At 33.1% G+C, this 22,211-nt stretch overlaps 1 protein-coding gene across 4 annotated transcripts in view; it reads left to right on the top strand.

Moving 5' to 3' along the window:
* Positions 1-18,267, top strand: part of arrb2b (arrestin, beta 2b) — a 53,396-nt gene extending 35,129 nt beyond the window's left edge. For 3 of the 4 annotated variants that reach the window (XM_051114269.1, XM_051114268.1, XM_051114270.1), the window contains exons 2-15: positions 2,339-2,369; positions 2,992-3,052; positions 5,445-5,489; positions 5,645-5,841; positions 7,339-7,398; positions 7,540-7,607; positions 8,697-8,832; positions 9,089-9,173; positions 10,748-10,820; positions 15,455-15,592; positions 15,814-15,897; positions 15,989-16,065; positions 17,637-17,691; positions 17,770-18,267. In XM_051114269.1, the coding sequence (XP_050970226.1) occupies positions 2,339-2,369; positions 2,992-3,052; positions 5,445-5,489; positions 5,645-5,841; positions 7,339-7,398; positions 7,540-7,607; positions 8,697-8,832; positions 9,089-9,173; positions 10,748-10,820; positions 15,455-15,592; positions 15,814-15,897; positions 15,989-16,065; positions 17,637-17,691; positions 17,770-17,863 (1,204 nt within the window). In that variant the 3' untranslated portion in view covers positions 17,864-18,267. Of the gene's footprint in view, positions 1-2,338; positions 2,370-2,739; positions 2,845-2,991; positions 3,053-5,444; positions 5,490-5,644; positions 5,842-7,338; positions 7,399-7,539; positions 7,608-8,696; positions 8,833-9,088; positions 9,174-10,747; positions 10,821-15,454; positions 15,593-15,813; positions 15,898-15,988; positions 16,066-17,636; positions 17,692-17,769 lie in introns of those variants that run through there. The other variant, XM_051114271.1, reaches the window with a different exon arrangement.
* The last annotated feature ends 3,944 nt before the right edge of the window (positions 18,268-22,211 follow it).

The raw sequence follows: 22,211 nt of genomic DNA, 5'->3' as shown, positions 1-22,211 counted from the left end.
CTGTCCATTTCATATTTTCCCCACATTCAGATGAGTCACTGACACCTACAGTCTCTTTTGTGAGCTCTCTAACTCTCTTGTTCATTCTTTTTTGCTCTCCCTTTTTCTGGGCAGCTGCGTTTATCCCATTTACTGTTTTATGTTCTTTGTCCGTCTCCGCCACAGTCTTTTTCCCTTCCCTTTGTCCAGCTGCTCTCTGTTTGCAGCCTCTTTGGTTGGTCAGTTTTTCATCATTTCTTTCTTTCCTTCCTTTTGTCATGCCTCTGCCCTTTCTGTCCCTCCTCTCATCCTCTGTCCTAGGGAAAAATGAGGGTTATTCTTATGAGATTTTGTATGTTCGTCCATGTAACCACAGATAATATTTGAGTAATTGCATTGGTTAACCACAGGTGGTCACTGGTTTTCATATTTCCTATGTTTTTAAGCCTTGTAATGTCCTAAAGACGGATGTGGGATCCTAATGTAACTTTTTTTTTTTACCGCACCTGCTAATGGCAGGTGATTTGAGAAAATGTTTTTGTGCGTCATTTCCATCCAGGGCTTATAATTATTATAGTTTTTTAGTTTTCAAATTAGTAAAAGTAATTTTAAAGTAGTGCAATTTTTTTTTTTATTTGATTTTGTTTTAATAATTACTGTTAATTTCAGTGTATTTTTTTTCTTTCTGTTTTTTTGTTTTTAATTCCCCATTGTCATTTCCATCCAGAGCTTATAATTACAGTAATTTTTTGAATTTTCTATTTCAGATTAAATTAGTTATTAGTAAATTTGTTTGTATCTGGATCATTTATTGATTCATTTATGTATTTATTTTTACATTTTAGTGTTCATTTTTAGTGTTTGTCCGTTTTTTTTTTTTTTTTTTTTTTTTTTTTTTTAATACCCCATTGTCATTTCCATCCTGGGTGTACAATTATAATAAATTTTTAATTTTCAATTTCAAATTAGTTATTAGTAATTTGTTTGTATCTGGACAATTTCAATTTATTATTATTATTGTTGTCATTATTTATTATTATTATTATTATTATTAATTTCAGTGTTCATTTTTAGTTTTCATCCCTTTAGAAAACATTGCCATTTTTTTTTCTTCTGGTTTTGTTTTGTTGTTGGTTTTTTTTTTTTTTTTAAATACTCCATTGTCCATTGTCATCCAGGGCTTATAATTATAATAGTTTTTTAGATTTCAAATGAGTTAAATTAGTTTTAAAGTAGTAAATTTGTTTATATTTGGATAGTTTCTAGTTTTATTGATTTTGTTTATTATTACTATTAATTTCAGTATTACTATTAATTACTACTAAATATTTTTTTCCTTTCTATTTTCCATCCAGGGCTTATAATTATAATAAATTTTTATTTTCAATTTTAAATTAGTTAAATTAGTCATTAGTACATTTGTTTGCATCTCAATCATTTCTAGTTTTATTTATTTATTTATTTTATTATTATTATTATTAGTAGTAGTAGTAGTAGTAGTAGTAGTAGTAGTAGTAGTAGTAGTATCTTCAGTGTTCATTTTTAGTTTTCGTCCTTTTAGAAAACATTGCTCTTTTTTTTTTTTCAAATACCTAATTTTCATTTTCGTCCAGGGTGTATAACTAGAATAAAATGTTAATTTTCAATGTCAAATTAGTTATTAGTAAATGTGTTTTTTATCTGGATAATTTCTAGGTTTTTTTTTTTTTTAATTTCAGTGTTTTTTTTTTTTTTCTTTTTTGTCCCTTTAGAAAATATTGCTAATTTTTTTTTTTTTTTTTTTTTTTTTTTTTTTTTTTTTTTTTAATTCCCCCACTATCAGTTCCATACAGGGCTTATAGTTATAATACATTTTTAATTTTCAATTTCAAATTAGTTAAATTAATTATTATTAAATTTCTATGTATCTGTATAATTTCTAGTTTTATTGATTGATTTTTATTATTATTATTATTTTTACTAATTTCAGTGTTATTTTTTTGTTTTTGTCCCTTCATAAAGCATTTTTTTTTTTCCCCCTTTAGTTTAAACTGTGTTTGTTCTTGATAAAGTTATTGTCCAACTGGACGTTTTTTTGTCAGATGCTGAATTTGTGCTCTTAATGAATAAAAGAAATACTAAAAGTGATATTTCCTTCTGTGTTGAATTCCACACGCTGCAGAATAGTATAACCCGAGCTTCATTTTGAATACGAAGTCTTTCTGATTTACTGGATTTGGCATTGTATTGCCCTGGTCTTTCTGAAATACCACCCTGGAACTTCATTTCATACTAAAATGTGCAGTTAATCTTTTCTTGAGACTATCATGCTGCGAAAGACATCGGTTTTAATGACGTTCTCTCTTTCGTCTCATTACAGAGTCTTCAAGAAGTCCAGCCCCAACTGCAAGGTAAGATTCCCCAGAGCATGTTACGAGGTGGAAGGTGGGCTCTTCGGAGGTCTCGGTGGACCTTTTCCTTCCCTTTCCTGTCTCTCTCTTGCCTCTCCTCCTTCATTTTCTATTCGTCTCTCTTGGTGTTTCTCTTCCTGTTTGCTTCTTCAGGCTCCTTTTAATTGCCTTGAGTGTCTTTTAAAGTTTTTCTTGATTATTTTGGTTGTTTGTCTGCTTCCGTCTTTTCGTTGTTCCTTTGACTCTTTCTTTTATCAGCACAGTGTTGGTTATCACAGCATTATTTCCTCTGTAATCTGTTTCTCGTGGCTGTTTCCACCCAGCTGTTGTCTTTTTTTACCTTATCTCGGTCCCCTCATCTCATCTCTCTCTTTGGTTCTCTATCATGGAAAGCGTTTTGCATGTGGAGGATGTGAGTTTTGAGATCACGCCATCTAGAAGGATTGTCTTCAGGAAGGGAGGGGATCATCTAGGGGTCAGCGTGGCATGCCTTGGGCTGTTTGTGAAATTGTTTGTGTGCAAGTTTCTTGATTGGAGGCACTGCATGCTTTTTGCGTTATCTTTAGGGTCTTTTGCGTCGCAAGTTCAAACTTGTGCTTGTCTCTGATTTTACCCTTTCTAGCTCACAGTATACTTGGGGAAGAGGGACTTTGTGGATCATCTAGATCACGTGGACCCTGTAGGTAAGTCAGACGGGAGTTTCCTATCAAATCATCTTGGGATTTTTGGCTGAACCAGTCGACTTCCTTTCATGCATTAGTCACAATAATTAGCTATTGTTGAAGAGTTGTGTCTTTGTGGGGGCAGTTGATCTTGATAAACTTAATGCTTTGTGTTTTTAGCTGTTTAACAACTATGTTTTTAAAAAAATACATGCCTTTTAAAAAAACTCTTACTAGGAGATTTTTGGTTCCTCCTAATAATCCACCCTTTCGAGGGAACGTCTCTCACTCCCTGTTGCATGGCAGCCGGTCACAGGAGATGTAGACGTTTTACTCATTACATTTGTGCGGGGAGATTAGCTCTGTCAGGGGTATTACATATTGTAAGGGTAATTTTGTATAAGTTAATTGTTATAGTGCTGTGTTATTGGCCTCTGTGATCTTAAAATCTTTTGGAGTGTCTTTCTAAAACGATACTACTGTTCAAAAGTTTGGGGTCAGTAAGATACACACTGCCAGTCAAAAGTTTTTGAACAGTAAGATTTTAAATGTTTTTTGTTTTTTTAAAGATTTTTAAAGTCTCTTCTGCTCACCAAGCCTGCATTTATTTAATAAAAAGTACAGTACAATTTTTTAAAATGTTTTTACTATTTAATTTTCATTTTTTATTTAATTTGAATATGTTTAAAATGTAATTTATTCTTGTGATTCCAAAGAATTTTTAGCATCATTACTCCAGTCACGTGATCCTTCAGAAATCATTCTAATATTTTTATTTACTGCTCAAAAACATTTATTGTTGTTAATATTATGTTGAAAACAGCTGACTAGATTTTAAGGTTTTTGATGAATAGAAAGTTCAGAAGAACAGCTTTTATCTGAAGTAGAAATATTTTTGTAACATTGTAAATGTCTTTATCATCACTTTTGATCAATTTAAAGCCTCCTTGCTAAATAAAAGTATTAATTTCTTTAATTTCCTTCTCAAAAAAGGCTTACAAAAGGTTTTTATTTCAGATAAAAGAATCCTGAGCAAATGTACTCAGCTGTTTTAATTATTATTATTAATAATAATAATAATAATAATAATAATAATAATAATGTTTTTTTTTAATAGCAAATCAGCATATTAGAATGATTTCTGAAGGATCATGTGACACTGAAGACTGGAGTAATGATGCTGAAAATGTAGCTTGGATCACAGGGAATAAATTACATTTTAAAATACATTAAAATAGAAAACACTTATTTTAAATAGTACAAATATTTCACAATAGTACTGCTTTTGCTGTATTTTGGATCAAATAAATGCAAGCTTGGTGAGCAGAAGAGACATCTTTAAAAACAAAAAATCTTACTATTCAAAAACCTTTGACTGGTACATACATATATACACACACACATATATATTTTTTTTTTATCCTGGAAAGAGTTATGGTCACCAAGGTTGCATTACTTTATATAAAAACCTGTAATACTGTTTAAAACTATATCTGTTTTCTATTTGAATATATTTTAAAATGTAATTTTTTCCTGTGATGGGACAGCTGAATTTTCAGCATCATTTCTCCAGTCAGCAGTGTCATAAGATCCTTTGGGAATTGTTCAGATATGCTGATTTGATGCTCAAGAAACATTTCTTCTTATTATTATTATCAGTGTTGGAAACCATTGTGCTGCTTAATAGTTTTTGTGGAAAACATGTTCATTTTTATTTCAGTATTCTTTGAATAGAAAGTTCAAAACATAATTTATTTGAAGTCTTTTGTAACATTATAAGTGTCTTTACTGTCACAAAATTGATGTGTCCTTAATAAATAAAATGATTAATTTATTTAAAAAAATACTGACCTCAAACTTTTTAATGATAGTGAATATGCTAAACATTTTCAGTTTTTACTTTGTGTTCTTTGTCGCAAAAGTTCAGTTTTACTGTTTTTGTAAAAAGATGTCAATTGATTAAAATGAATCCAATTAATTACATGATTAACTGATTATTTTTTGTCATATAAATCACAGATAATGTACTTGTATGAATATATATGCTAAGAATAATTATAAGTCTTTAAATGACGTTTTTAAGACATTATTATGGTGGACGAGTAAATCATTAATTAGACTTTACAAAAAGTGGCCGTGGAGGTCAGTATATTGTGTTTTATTTGCAGATCAGTGAACACAAACCTATTATTGGCCTACAGTCCGTAGAAATCCGTTTTGCACTTGAGGTTATTTAGGGCAGCTCATACAGAATTTTTTTTTTTTTTTTTTTAACTTGCTTGCTTATGTACACATTTTTTTTTTAAGTTATGCTGTAGTGTTAATTTGACAACCCTTGTATTGTTTATTTTTCTCTTAGTCTATCTTTCGCTCCTCTTATTTACTCACTCTTTGACTTTTTGTCTGACTTCAGATGGGGTGCTCTTGATTGACCCAGAATACCTTAAAGACAGAAAAGGTAACACGCTGATTCACTGTATCTCCAGTTTTTTGAGTTGCCTGTAATGTTGTTTTCTTTAGTTTTTAAACAATAAATCATTTTAACCAAAACAGTATATATTTATCACTCTTTCTCTCTTCTCCTCTGCTTTGTACTCTGTTCCCTTTCACCAGTGTTCGTGACCCTGACGTGTGCCTTCCGCTATGGCCGTGAAGATCTGGACGTCCTGGGCCTGTCTTTCCGAAAGGATCTCTTCATTTCCAGTTTCCAAGCATATCCCCCTCTGCCTGAGGAGCGTAAACCTCTCAGTCGCCTACAGGAGAGACTGCTCAAGAAGCTGGGCCAGAATGCGTATCCTTTCAACTTTACGGTGACTCTTTTGCTTTTTCTTTCACTTAAACATTTAAGAGCATGTAATGTTTCATCTGTATGTATGTGTTTTGAGCCAGTGTACAGATTTGAATGCAAGACTATTACTGATACCATTTTGCATACCACAACAATGCCAAGTTCTCTCATGAAACTCTAGATGGCATGTGCTGATGCATCAGTAATGCAAACAGCATTAAATTACTTGGCACAAGCTGATTGGTTCATGTTGCATACGCAGCCAATGAGCTTGCAGCATTACCTTTAAATGGCTGGTTAGCATTCACTACAGCATTTTGCAGCACACTTTCAGAGTTCCTCTGAAACCTCCCCCTCCCTAGCTCCACCAATATAGATCTGCTACTGGTTTTTATATATGCTGTTTGTGCAGCAGCAGTATGTCTTAAATACAGCATTGTATCGGCGTATGTATTGGCAGTAGCAAATTCCTGTACTTGCTTTGCAGCAGTAGCAGCATAGCAGATCTATTCTGCCAAGACCTAATACATCAACATTGTCATCTAAATTACCATGCTAAAATCAGTTGTCATAATAGAAATTAATTAACTTTATAGACCCAATCAAAATTGCTAAAAACTTTCCTTTGTGACATTTTTAATTTTTTAGTAGGGCTGTCAGTTTACTTAATTTTTGAATTAATTAGTTATGAAAAAAATAACATGATTAAAATATTTCATATAGTTGACTGTTGACAAATATAATGCAGGGCAACAACTCCACAAGTGCAGTTATGCCCTAAAATTCAAGATATTGGTGCAAAAAATGCCCCAGTCTGTGTTTTGTCACATGCAGAAAGAGCAATATGAGTGCTGATTTTGTCCTGAGAGTCATTTACTTCATTCCTCAGCCGTTTGAACTAATCGAATGAATAAATAAAAGACTCATAAAGACATTTACCACCACCTGCTGGCAGATTTAGTTTATTATTTAGTGTATCATTTAATTAAAAAATAAATAAATAAATAATAAGAAGAAAAAAATAAGAATTAAATAAGAAAAAGAAAAACATTAAATGGATAGTTCACCAAAAAATGTTTAATTCTGTCTTCATTTACTCACCCTCATGTCGTTTCAAACCTTTCTTTTGTGGAACATGAAAGAAGGTATTATGAAGACAGGTTAGCAACGACTTTAATCGTATGAACAAAAAATACTTACATGTTTTTCAGATTATCTTCTTTTATATTCCATGTATGTTAGCCCGTTTTGTATAATACGTTTTATGTTGAATCAAATCAAATATTCCTTTCTAAAGCTACAATTTTTAGTGTCTACTTGATACTTACTCATTCAACACATTAATACCTTTAAATAATATTTTGTGGGTATTTTCTAAGTCAGATTTATTTTGCGATTAATTAATTAAAACATTATGTAATTAGATTGCAAATTGAATCAGCCCTAATTTTTATATTCACTTTGTGTGAGTGACCAGATTGTGACAGAGTTTGCTAAAGTAATTTTATTTGTTGGACAGATTCCTCAGAACCTTCCCTGTTCAGTGACTCTACAGCCCGGCCCAGAGGACACAGGAAAGGTACATCTTTTCAAAATCAAACTAGTCAACTTTTTAATTGACCAGCATATCCCTAAGCTACGTGCGTACACACATTGTTTAAAATGCCTTTTCTTTCCTCTAAGTGTTTATTTATTTTGATCCCTTTATTTTTGACTTAAGGCATGTGGTGTTGACTTTGAGGTCAGGGCATTTTGTGCCAAAACTGTGGATGAGAAGACTCACAAACGGTAAAGTGTTGCTCCTTGTGAGTTTCTATTCTTTTTTCACTGCTTATTTACGTTGTGTGGCCAGGTTACTTATCAGGTACATTATTTTGGAAATATTAACCAATGCATTATGTTTGGGTCCCTTTCCCAAATAATGTTCAGGTTATATACACTACCATTTGAAAGTTTTGGGTCCGGAAGATTTTATAATCTTTTTTTTCTTTTTCTTTCTTTCTTTCTTTCTTTCTTTCTTTCTTTCTTAAAGGAGTAGTCCACTTCCAGATCAACAATTTACAGATAATGTACTCACCCTGCTGTCATCCAAGATGTTCATGTCTTTCTTACTTCAGTCGTAAAGAAATTATGTTTCGTGAGAAAAGCATTTCAGGAATTATTTCCATATAGTGGACTTCTATGGTGCGGTGAGTTTGAACTTCCAAAATACAGTTTAAATGCAGCTTCAAAGGGCTCTAAATGATCCCAGCCAAGGAATAAGGGTCTTATCTAACAAAACGTTTGGTTATTTTCTAAAAAAATAAAAAAATAAAATTGTGTTGACCCGGATTACACAGACTACGCATGTGCATCACAGAGCTAGACAAGACAAGCTTTTGAGGTTAAAAAGTATATACATTTTAAATTTTTTTTTAGAAAATGACCAAGCCCTTTGAAGCTGCATTTAAACTGCATTTTGAAAGTTTAAACTCGTGGGCACCATAGAAGTCCATAATATGGAGAGAATTCCTGAAAACAAAAATATAAAAAATATAATATTATAAATATAATATTATATAATATTCCTCAAAAAATATAATTTCTTCAAGACTGAAGAAAGAAAGACATGAACATCTTGGATGACAAGGGGGTGAGTACATTATCTGTAAATGTTTGTTCTGGAAGTGAACTCCTTTTTTCAGCAAGGATGCTTTAAATTGATCAGAAGTGCCAGTAAAGACTTAGTAATAAGATACTAATAAGATTTATAGACTTATAGACTTCTTTCTGAAATATAAAAAAAATTACAGAGCCCAAGCTTTTGAATGGTAATCTTTACTCATGGAGAAATGTTGTTTCTTTCAAATTTGTGTCTAACTGGCCTTTGCTTAACAGGAACTCTGTGCGGTTGGTCATTCGTAAGGTGCAGTATGCTCCAGAGAAGCCTGGTCCACAGCCAATGGTGGAGACCACACGCAGCTTCCTTATGTCTGACCGTTCCCTTCACCTCGAGGCCTCACTAGATAAAGAGGTGCGAACATACATCTAGCCACAGTCAGACTTCCTCTACTGCCCTCTATGTATCATTTATCAAATGGTTAAGTTTTGATGTCTTGATGTCTCAGCTATTACTGAATTTGCTTCATTTTTCAATGAAGTGTACGTTATTGCATTAGTGTGTAATGCAAATAGTGCAGAATAAGTATTACAAAGCAAAAGATCAAATGTGCTTTGTAAGCGAATTAAAAAAAAAAACATGAAGTGTTTGATTTCCTTCTCCTTTTCAGCTGTACTACCATGGTGAACCTATCAGTGTCAACGTCCATGTCACCAACAACTCCACCAAAACAGTTAAACGAGTTAAAATCTCTGGTGAGATGAACATTTAATCTTTTATTTATTTTTTTTAACATGCATTTACAGTAAATGCTGCAGTGCTTTAAAAGTTAGAAGTGAATGTTTGAATGTTCTTCTGTTTTATGTTTTTGTTACGTTTTAGAGTTGCATTTAGAATTGCTAACATCAGCTAGCTTAAAGCCTTTCCTCTTCCCCTTTTCCTTTCCTGTTGCTTTTGTCCAGCATCTGTATATCATGCACTCACAGATGTTTACTGCAGATAAATGTTGTTTACTTCACTAAAATGGTATTTCATAATTCATCTGTGACAGAACTGTAAAATACTTGGGTAGCTCACAGTTTTAATACTGGTTTTTCTGTGCTATGGTTGTAGTTTGAGTCCGAGAAGTCAACATGAAATTATAATCACAACCTAATGTACTTCTGTAAATATCTATAATTAACTAATTATATTTATTGGATATTTAAAAAATATCAGGTACACTACTGTTCAGAAGTTTGGTTTTAAGACTCTTATACAGTAAATACAGTAAAAAAAAAACAACAACGTAATTTTGAAATTTAATATAACTGCTTTCTTTTTCAGTGTTTTAAAAATTTGATGAAGCTGAATTTTCAGCATCATTACTCCAGTCTTCGGTGTCACGCAATCTTTCAGAAATCATTCTAATATGCTGATTTAGTGCTTAAGAAACATTTATTATTATCAGTGTTGAAAACAGTTGTGATGCTTAATATTTTTTTGTGGAAATTGTAATGAAAACAAGCATTTATTTGAAATCGAAGTCATTTTGTAAAATTTTACATGTCTTTACTGTTTTACATTTGGTCTGTTTAATTCATATTTTACTCAGCAAAGCAATTTATTTCTATGGAAGCCAGTTTCCACCACTGAATAAAAAAAAACTGTTTATCTCACAATTCTGACTTTATTTCTCACAATTGCACGATGCAAAAGTGCAATTCTGAATTTTTTTCTCAAAAGTGTAAGTTTGTATCACAATTCTAACTTTTTAAGAATTGTAAGATTTAAACTCGCAATTGCAAGTTATAAAGTCCAATTCTGAGTCTCCAAATTGTTTATATCTCACAATTCTGACTTAACTCGCAATTGCATGTTGTAAAGTCAGAATTGTGAGATATAAACTTACAATTCTGAGGGGAAAAAAGTCTGAATTGTGAGATCTAAACTCACAGTTGTGAGAAAAAAAAAGTCGCAATTACCTTTTTTTTTTTTTTTTTTTATTCAGTGGTGGAAACAGGCTTCCATAAATTTTCTTCCCAAAACAAGAAAAAAACTTTTGAACAGTAGTGTATTTCATTTTGTATTTCAGTTGATGTCATATTGACTTCACGGGAACAATGCTTACTGTACTGTACACAAGTATTTGATTGTAATGTGTTTTTATCTATTCATGTGTTGTTTAGATCATCTTTGCTCAAGTTTGCCCTTGAGGTCCTCTTGTGCTCACGTGTAGTTTAATGTGAATGTCAGCTGTCCCGCCTGTGATTTAATTGTGTGTTTGGTTTGTGTATGCTCCCTCCCGACCCTGGTAACCCCGCTGTGTATCCCTGCTCTCTTCCCACAGTGCGACAGTATGCCGATATCTGTTTGTTCAGCACCGCGCAATACAAATGTCCCGTGGCTCAGGTAGAAGCCGAGTGAGTAGCCCTCTGTCCCAAATTCTCCATCTCTCTCTACTTTGTTCCTATCTTCACCTCCCTCATATTCATTCCTCCATCGTCTTTTCTGTTTCAACCTTTCCCCTCTCCTGTTCTGATTTGACCTCGGTCAGCTTTTCTTGCTCAGACTTTGTTGCTGCAAATTAGAGTGTCTATAATACATAACTGTGGTCAGAATAGATTTGTAGCACTTAAAGGGATAGTTCACCCCAAAATGAAAATGATCATCATTTACTCACCCTCTTGTCATTCCAAATTCCTCTGGAACACAAAAGAAGATATTTTGAAGAATGATTTCCATTGTATAGTCAAAATTATAATAGAAGTAAAGCGGAGCCACGACTGTTTGGTTACCAACATTCTTCAGAATATCTTCTTTTGTGTACCACAGATGACAGAAATCCATACAGGTTTGAAACCACATGAGGGTGAGAAAATGATAACCGTATTTTCAATTTTGGGTCCTGTGGAAACTTTGTTAAAAAGCTTTACTCCGTCTGCTGAATACTCAAGAGCTACTTTAAATTTCTTCATAGCTTAAAGAAACACTCCACTTTTTTTGAAAATAGGCTCATTGTCCAACTCCCTTAGAATTAAACAGTTGAGTTACCATTTTCTAATCCATTCAGCCTATCTCCGGGTCTGGCGGTAACACTTTCACCGTAGCTTAGCATAGATCATTGAAACTGATTAGACCGTTAGCATCTCGCTCAAAAATGACCATATATAATGATGATATTTTTCCAATTTAAAACTCCACTCTTCTGTAGTTACATTGTGTACTAAGATGAAAAGTTGTGATTTTCTAGACTGACATGACTAGGAACTCTACTCTTATTCCGGCGTAATAATCAAGGAACTTTGATGCTGTACCATGAGTGCAGCAGGTGCAATAATATTATGCAGCGCCTGAAAGTGACCGGCACTAAGTTTGTGTAGATGCGGAAGTGCAGACGGCAGACGGCAGAGTTGTGCGCCTCCTGCACACATGGTACTGCAGCAAAGTTCCTTGATTATTACGCCGAAATGAGAGTATAGTTCCTAGCCATATCGACCTAGAAAATCGCAACTTTTCATTTTTCGTCTGTCTTTCTACACTATGTAACTACAGAAGAGTCAAGTTTTAAATAGGAAAAATATCGAACATTTTTGGTCATTTTTGAGCGAGATGCAAATGGTCTAATCGGAATCAATGATCTATGCTAAACTACGCTATAAGTGCAACCGCCAGACCCGGAGATTGGCTGAATGGATTTGAAAACAGTAAAACCCAGCTGTTTAACTCTAGGGGAGTTGGACAATGAGCCTATTTTCAAAAAAAGTGCAGTGTTCTTTTAAAGAAGTTCTTCACTTCCAGAACAAAAATGTACAGATAATTTACTCTCCCCCTTGTCATCCAAGATGTTCATGTTTTTCTTTCTTCAGTCATAAATTTTTTTCTGATGGGAAAAAAAAAATTTAGGACTGTTCTCGCATAGTGGACTTCTATGGTGCCTGTGAGTTTGAACTTCCAAAATGCAGTTTAAATGCAGCTTCAAAGGGATCTAAGCAATCCCAGCCAAGGAAGAAGGGTCTTGTCTAGCGAAACCATTGGTTAATTTCCAAAAAAAAAAAATGTACAATGTATATACTTTTTAACCTCAAACGCTCATCTTGTCTAGCTCTGCGTAAACTCTTTTTATTCTGGTTCATGACAATTAAGGTATGTCGAAAAACTCTCATCTTACTTTTTTTGTAAAGGGTGTTTGACCTTCCTTGTGCGTTCACTTTGTAAACACTGGGTCGGAACTTCTGCAGCAATGTAGGACGATTTTGAAGTTGGAGGAGAAAATGAGATGGGAGTTTTTCGACATACCCTAACTTTCTTGAACCAGAATGCACTTAGTTCACACAGAGCTAGACAAGACAAGCATTTGAGGTTAAAAAGTGAAAAAATTGTACTTTTTAAATAACCAGTCGTTAGAGCCCTTTGAAGCCGCATTTAAATTTTGGAAGTTCACACTTGTGGGCACCATTGAAGTCGACTATATGGAGAAAAATCCTGAAATGTTTGCCTCAAAAAACAGAATTTCTTTATGACTGAAGAAAGAAAGACATAAATATCTTGGATGACAAGGGGGTGAGTAAATTCTGTACATTTTTGTTCTGCAAGTGAACTTCTCCTTTAAAGTTGGACTGGTCTGTGACCTTCTCAGCCTTTCTGTAGTTTTCATTCCGCTTTTAATAGCATCCCTTTGACGTGACACCAAATGCCTCCCTTCGTCCTTTTGCTGACAGTCCCATGATGGTCCAGTCTCACCTTATAGTCAGTAGTGTTATTAGTGCTGATAGGACGACGAAGCCTGTTCTTTCTCAGTGCTACAGGTTACAGATGTGGTTCTTTACTCCCATGACACCTACAGCAAGTCTGTGGGCCGACATTCATCACGGTGAGTCTCGTATCTAACGTTCGTTCTGGCTCCTGTGACCCTGAGCCCGTCCCTCGTTGTCGATGATGGCTCTTGGACCCCCTTTTTTCCACTTTCTCCATGAGACAAGGCAGTGTTGCTCCTCTTTTACCCCCCAAAATAAGTCCTGTAGCTGTAATTTTTGCTTTATGTCTTGCCTGGAGCTTTTTTTTATTACTAGTCAGCTGCTAGTTTAGCTTCCAGCTTGAATGACCCAGGTGGTTTCCCTTTATTCCGCTTTTATAACTTCCTTTCTGGTAAACAAACCATGTATGGATAGCATACTAAAGATCTTTGTATTCTCTATATCTCTTTTTCTGTTTTTTCTGTTGTCCTTTCTTCATCATATATTCTCCTGATCACCCAAAAAATACCTTATACAGTTTGTCAAACTAGTTTGTCTTTCCTGAACTCATCCAAAGTGCTGATTGACGCAGCATGTGAAAGGTGCTCTTTAGGATTGTTATGGATTGGCACACAGACATGTTAATATTATCTGTCCTTAAATGTCATACATGCCTGACAGCTCTAGGCTCTGATCAGATTCTTTTTCACAAAACCTTGAGGAGCTTGTCATTCATTTTGCATGTTCACTTGGCTGCCGTTATATGGGAAGCAGAGAGCTCAGAGTATTATGCAATTTATTATACGATTGTGAGTTAGTTTGTTAGTTCTAGAAAAGCTACCATCACTAACAATAGGGATTTTTCGGAATGTTATGATGCCACAGAACCCCAAATGTAATTATCTTCTTCTGAGAAGCTGTACAGGCCCATTTTTATAACTGTCAGTAAGATAAAATACTTTTTGATTTGATCAAGTTTTTTTTTTTTTTACTTTTTCACAGAAACCATAGCACCCCCTAGGGGTTATTAGGAATAATAAACTATTATGTAGATGAAGTGCATGGAATGTAAATGTAAATCAATCCTTTTTTTGTGACATCCACTTACATTTATTTTATGTTAGTTAGTTGGCAAGGTAACATTTTTTTATTTTGATTTAAAGGTTTTCAGCCATTTTTTTTGTATTTTTTCAGCCTTATTTCAATTAACAAAAAGATTTTGGTAGTTTTATTATTATAAAAGTCTTTTACCTCTCATTAACCCCTATATCCATATGCATTTAGCCTCAATTTTCACTATATATTGTTTTGAAACTTTTTCTAGTACTGATGATTAAATGGTTAGTTCACTCAAAAATGAAAATTCTGTCATTAATTACTCACCCTCATGTTGTTCCAAACCCAAAAGACCTTAGTTCATCTTTGGAACACAAATTAAGATATTTTGATGAAATCCAAGAAAGCAAGGTCATGGTACTCTCATGAGAGATGAAATGGTTAAATAAAGTCAATGAACAAAAAGTTTTCTCATGGCTTCATAAAATTACGGTTGAACCACTGATATCACATGGACTATTTTAACGATATCCTTTAGGGTTGTCACTAACGATTATTTTGGTAATCGAGTAATCTGTCGATTATTCTGATGATTAACAGAGTAATCGGATAATTATAATACATTTTTTGTAGTAATAAAAATAGCCCTAAGTGAACAATAGCCTTTAAAATGACTTAAAATACATATATAATAGCAATGAGGCAATAATGATTAGTTCAAGTGAAGTATCAAAAGCAAGCAATCGTATGGTTTTATTGAACAAAGCTCTTGTAATATGCGAATAACATTTTGAAAATGACATCTAATCAATATAATCTATAATCTCTTTAAATTTAAGTATTTTGGACCGTATCCGTGTAATTCTCCAGCCGTAAAGGCTATCTCTCCCAGGTTTTCTGCAACCAAGCTGCGAACCATCCCGAATGTTTACGAACAGATAATTGGTCTATAGAATCGAGGAATTGTTGCAGGCCTTGTGTCCTTACTACTTTTCTGGGCCTTGAACATGGTAGTACCCTTTGCTGTCTATGCAGGGTCAGAAAACTCTCAGATTTCATCAAAAATATCTTAATTTGTGTTCCGAAGATAAACAAATGTCATGTGGGTTTGGAACAACATGAGAGTGAGTAATTAATAACAGAATTTGTATTTTTGGGTGAACTATCCTTTTAATCATAATAGCTTAACAATATGTTCAGTGCTTATTTTTCTGATGTGCATAAAGCACAAGACTCAGTCTTTTTTTCTTTTTGGCCATGTGCAGTGACCAGGTGTCCCCCAGCTCTACGTTCTGTAAGGTGTACACGCTGACCCCCACACTGAGCAATAACAGAGAGAAGAGGGGTCTGGCTCTGGATGGACAGCTAAAACATGAAGACACCAACTTGGCCTCCAGTACCATGTAAGTTGCCTTCAGCTGACAGTGCATCACATGCTGCTGCTTATGTGCTGCCAGAAAAAAAGGCGAAGCATTTTAGGCTTTAGTACATTTTGTGTTTTTAGTGCTTATAAAGTTAACCCAACCCATATGTCCATAAAACCTCCAGCAGAGCATCTTAAACAGCTGCGTTGGTTTTTGTAATTGCTCTGTATGTTCAGCATGTGTTTTCTCTGTGCTTATAGAGTAAAGGATGTGTCCAATAAAGAGGTCCTGGGAATCTTGGTGTCCTACAGAGTTAAAGTCAAGCTTGTGGTGTCTCGTGGAGGGTGAGTATGTCATTTGACACAGAAATGCTTCAGACTTATTTGTGCAGAACATTACTAAACACTGAATCCAAACACTTCTTTGTTTTGTTAGTGATGTGTCAGTGGAGCTGCCATTTGTCTTGATGCACCCTAAACCCTCCGAACAGCCCAACTCTAGACCGCAGTCAGGTAACAGCTCAGCTTGATGTCATTGTCAGCATTGTGTGTGTGTGTGTGTGTGTGTGTGTGTGTGTGTGTATGTATTCATTCATTTTATTTTATATATTCTTATTATTGATAATTTTTTTAAACATATATTGAAATATCTGATAACCAACTGACCAATACAGAAATGTAATATTTTTTTTTAATGTCTGATAAGTACTATTTTATTATTTTACTGCTTTTTAAAAGTAACTAAATCATTAGACAACACAAAAAATACAATGTATTTTTTTTCTGCTTTTTGTCACAATAAAACAACAGCAACAACTTAATAAAGAAAATGTATTATTATTATTATTATTATTATTATTATTATTATTATTATTATTTTCTGCTTTTTGTCACAATAAAATATATATATCACAATAAAACAACAGTTTAACAACTTATAAATAAATAAAAATAATGTATTATTATTATTATTATTATTATTATTATTATTATACACTTGACCAATATAGAAATGTGTATTTTATATTTTTAAATATCTGATAACTATCATTTGAATTTAATTTTTTGCTTTTAGAAACAATAAAACAATAGCAGCCACTTAATAAAAATTAAATATTATTGTTAATATTATTATTGTACACTTGACCAGTATAGAAATATGTATTTTATATTTTTAAATGTCTGGTAACTACTATTGTATTATTTTTTGCTTTTAGAACAATAAATAATTATTAGCCAAAACCAATAAAACAACATATTTATTATTATTATGATTAATATTATTTTCTGCTTTTTGTCGCAATAAAACAACAGAAACAACTTAATAAAAAGTATGTGTTATTGTTAATATTATTATTCTACACTTGACCAATATAGAAATATATATTTTCAGATTTTTTTAAATGTCTGATAACTTTTTATTTTTTCTGCTTTTAGAAACAATAAATAATCATTAGACTAATGAAATAATAAAACAACAACAAGTGCATAATATTATTAATATTATTATTATACAGGGTTTTTAAATGTTTTTTATTACTTTATATTTATACAAAGTTTTGACTACAAATGTTAGCATTACATTAAAAATGATATAGGAATGTGTATATAAAAATGTGCGTGTTTCACAAACTAGCATTGTCCATGCTCGCTGTAAATCTGATACTTGTAGCATAGTTCAATTTTGAATAAGTTAAAAGTGAAGTCCACTTCCAAAACAAAGATTCATATATAATGTACTCACCCCCTTGTCATCCAAGATGATCATGTCTTTCTTTCTTCAGTCCCAAAGAAACTGTTTTTTTAAGGAAAACATTTCAGCATTTTTCATTATATAATGGACTGATATGGTGCCCTGATTTTGCACTTTCAAAATGTAGTTTAAATGCGGCTCAAACAATCCCAAATGCGGTTGTAAATGCATATAATATCAAATGTTTAATATAATATCAACTTGATATTACTGAATTATTCTAAGCATGTATTCAGCATGTGATGAGTTTTGACAATGTAGCTGCAGTTTTAGTGTAACTTGTTTTTCATCTGCACAGATTGCCTAATTTTTTCTCATCTCTGTCCTCCAGCTGTGCCAGAGACAGATGTCCCAGTGGACGCCAACCTCATAGAGTTTGAAACAAAGTGAGTACTCTTTCACAGTATGAGACTCGTGCTTACGTGTGTTTGCGTAACCTAACTGTGGTTTCTTTTTGCCTTCAGTAACTTCTCACAGGATGATGACTTTGTGTTTGAGGACTTTGCAAGGCTCAGGCTGAAGGGAATGAAAGACGAAGAGGACGATCACTTCTGCTAACGGCCCCTCCAAGCACACACACACACGCACACACACGACACCGTGCGGAGGTTGTAAGGAAGGGCGACAGGGGTGGGGTGTCAACCTGCCAGTACTCTCATACCTCTGCTCCACTGGGCCCATCTGATAGAGTGGAGCACTTACTGATATATTCAGAGCCTCCTTTCTTTCTTTCCTTCACTCTTTCTTTGTCTTTTGGCTCCCTTTCACACCATTTTAGCATCTGTGAGGTGGTCTTTTAATTGACCTCTTGTTTCTCTGGTCGTATGAACCACTTCACCACGATGCTTATTTGTTGGATAAAAAGATCGAAGGAAAAGAAACTGATGTTAAGTCATCTAAACATCAATGTATTTTTGGTGGGCGAAGGGTCCATTGATTCAGGGGTGAATTTTTTTTTTTTTCGTTCTTTCTTTACCTTATTCGTTTCCTTTATTTCTTGTCATCATATTCCCACTTATATATCAAGTGGGCATTAATAGCTATGTAATTATGGTATATGTTCTATGTTATTTCATTGTACAGTACATACACTGTTCACAAACACCATAGGGAACTTGAGTTGGTGTTAATTTTATTCCACTTTCCTAGACCCGTAATCCGATCCATCCATACTTGCTTAGCAGCTTTTATGTTATAGTTATGTAAAATGTATACATATCATACGAAAATATGTAGTAACACTTTTCTGTGCACTTGTGGTGCACGCAATACTCGAATAATTAAGGACGTGGCATTTTTTTAGTGGAAAAGTAGTTGGCAATACGCATCGGGACACAAACATCGGGTTTCTTATTGTAAATTTTAGCATTTATTCCACACGTTGAGTTGTAGAATATGTATACACTGCTACAAGTCTTCAGTGCGAAATTAGCTTGTAGATAAAACGAGAGGACAGGGACTGGCTCTGTATGTGCCACACACACAGTGTAATTCCTCATTATTTGTGCCTGCCAAACTTTATTTGCCAAAATGTGATGATTTCTAATGTTGCTTGTAAGTTAAGCTCAGTTCGGTTGAAAATCTCATGCCCATTCCATGTTTTAGTTGACAGAAACTGTTGATGTAACCATTGGACTGCCAGAAATATTTTGATGATGGTTATTTTAAAATCGCGTTTCTAGCATGATTTCCAGGAAATTTGACTTTTTATCTCGTTCTCCCAGGATCAGCCCTTTCCTATGACATTCTGCATAGTTTACTACTGAACAATGGCAAATTTACTTATGTTACAATGTGTACACGGAAGTAACATTTTGCAGTGAACAAAGTGGAGCTCCCATTGAAGGACAAAAAGCTATCTCTAAAATAAAGGATTGCTTTGTTTAAAGCACCCATACAACCATGCCAGTGTGCATACTTGATTTAGATTTCAGCTTTCTTGGCCCTTGGGTTAAAGATGAGGTCATGTCCGTCTTGTTTTATCTTTGTCTGCTGTGTAATTATTTAATGGGGTGTAACATTTATTACTTTAGGAATCATTGATGCAGAACCATAAAAACTAAACTGTGCAGGCAACTGTACTGCAACACACAATCCCACTAATTCTGGTATTTCATAACACAGGAATTTAAATTCAAACTGTATTTTTATAAAAGCATGAAAATGAACCTACGGAAGCCTGTTTTCGCCACAGAATAAATTTTAAATTTAAAAGGTAATTATCTTATATTTCTGACTTTTTTTCTCTAAATTGCATTATATAAAAACAGATTATGTTCTTAGAAATCCGAGTTTATATCTCACAATTCTGAGAAAAAATGACAGGATTGGGTGATATAAACTCACAATTGCGAGAAAAAAGTCAGAACTGTAAGATACAAACTCGCATTTGTGAGAAAGTTAGAATTGAGAGTTTTATTTTTCCCAATTATGACTTTATTTCTCACAATTAGGAGTTTATATCCTGCTATTCTGAGAAAAAAAAGTCAGAATTGCAAGTTTATATCTCACAATTCTGAGAAAAAAATATCAGAACTGCGAGAAAACAAGACAGAATTGCGTGATATAAGCTCACAACTGTGAGAAAAAAGTCAGAACTGTAAGATACAAATGCGCATTTGTGAGAAATTTGGAATTGAGTTTTTTTCCCCAATTCTGACTTTATTTCTCACAATTGGGAGTTTATATCTCACAATTCTGAGAGAAAAACGTCAGAACTGATGTAAACAGTGACAAAAAAGTCAGAATTGTAAGATACAACTCGCATTTGTGAGGAAAAGGATGGAATTGCAAGTTTTTCACAATTTTGACTTCGTTTTTTTGCAATTGGGAGTTTGTCCTGCTATTCTGAGGGGAAAAAGTCAGAATTGAACGTTTACATTCTCGCAGTTGTGAGTTTATATCTCAGAATTCGGAGAAAAAAATGTCAGACCTGCGAGAAAATGACAGAATTGCCTAATATAAACTCAACTGTGAGAAAAAAGTCAGAATTGTGAAATACAAACTTGCATTTGTATGTTTTTCACAATTCTGACCTTTTCTCGCAGTTGGGAGTTCATATCCTACTATTCTGAGAAAAAAAATATCAAAATTACAGAATTGCGTAAACTGAATTGCGAGAAAAAAGTGATTTGTGAGATACAAACTCACATTTGTACGCTTTTTGCAATTCTGACTTTATTTCTTGCGATTGGATGTTTATATCCCACTATTCTAAGAAAAAAAAAACAGAACTGCAAGTTAATATCTCACAATTCTGACATTATAACTTGGAATTGCGAGTTTATATCCTACAATTCTGGGGGGAAAAGTCAGAGTTGTGAGATAAAACTTGCAATTACCTTTTTTTAAAATTTATTTTGTTAATTCAGTGGTGGAATATGAACCTGATGAATTAACCAGAAATATCTAGCTGCATTTTTTCTTTCTTTTCTTTTCTTTCTTTCTTTTTTTTTTTAAAAAAAAAAGCAAAATAGTCTTATTAATATTGTACACATTACTTACAGTTTATACTGTCACAAATCTGACTGGCCAGTAAAAGTCAGCTGTGAGATCAGGGTCACAAGAAGGATGTGATGTTTAATTTTTAAATAACTTTCCTTTCCAGACCAACAGTTGATTGATTCGTTTAGTTTGGCTCTGTCTACAATCCAGAAATTGATTTGCTTAATGTGCTGCATTATTATTTAATGCAGACTGATGTACAAGTGTCTATTTCTACTCATTCATTTATAATAGTTAAGCCACTAGATTTTTACAGATGACACTTATCTTTTCACTGACGTATGGTTAAACCCATTATTCTGTAATATTGTAATTCAGTGTTAATTATATTCTTTGCAAACAACATTATGAATATTGTTTCTAAATATATATCACTGTGTTCAGTGATTAAGCACATTATGGAGTACATGGCTTAAAAGACCTGAAATCTTTATAAAAAAAAAAAAAAAAAAGCAATAGCTTTACAATGTAAGGTGTAAACAAAATGCAATTACATGCTTTGACAAAGATCAGAGATCTAATCACTGCAAGTTAGATGTTTAATATATTAAATTTCCTATTGGTGGCTATGTGCACATTTAATTGCTTTGCTCGTAAGAAACTATTGCCACTTTGTAACCCACATTGATGTGGCAGAGAGACCATTTACATTATAAGAGTTTATTTTCTGTCCAATATTGAGTGCTTTGCTAGAAAACTGTACATACATTCTTGAGGTAACTGTAAGGTTTGAGGATGTTGTACTGTTGTAATGGAGTGCTCACGCTTCATCATCTTCATGTAAAGCTTTTGTTACCTGTGGAGCCTGTTTTGTTTGCAGATTCAACTGGATCTAAGGTAACCACATGCTCATGTTGGTAGCAAGAACTTTTAAAGGATATTTTTAACTACTAAAATTGACACTGAATAAATATACACTGCCAGTCAGAAATTTGGAAACATCATTAAAACTATAAAATAGCACTTTTTCAAATTACAATGGTTTTATTGGTTTATTTGAAGAAATTCCAATTTGGCATATTATTAACATATTAACATTTTAAAGTTTAGTTTTGTAAAGATGTTTATATTTAAATTTGTGTTTGTATACAAAGTATATTCTAAGTAATTAATCTTAAGATCACAAGGTTTTTAAGATTCAGTCAAGTGTGTCCAAACTTGAGACTGGTAGTGTATTATGCTTCCTACTTAATTAATTGGTTAGAAATTAAGATTATATATGTGATTATATGATTATATGATTATATATATATATATATATATATATATATATACATATATATATATAGATACATATAGATATATATAGATAGATATATATATAGATAGAGATATATAGATATAGATAGATAGAAATATATATATATATATAGGTACATATAGATACAGATATAGATAGATA

The sequence above is a fragment of the Labeo rohita genome, chromosome 7 (assembly GCF_022985175.1).
Source record: "Labeo rohita strain BAU-BD-2019 chromosome 7, IGBB_LRoh.1.0, whole genome shotgun sequence".
In the NCBI taxonomy this organism is placed as follows: Eukaryota; Metazoa; Chordata; class Actinopteri; order Cypriniformes; family Cyprinidae; genus Labeo; species Labeo rohita.
This window is presented reverse-complemented; position numbering and strand designations above follow the sequence as displayed.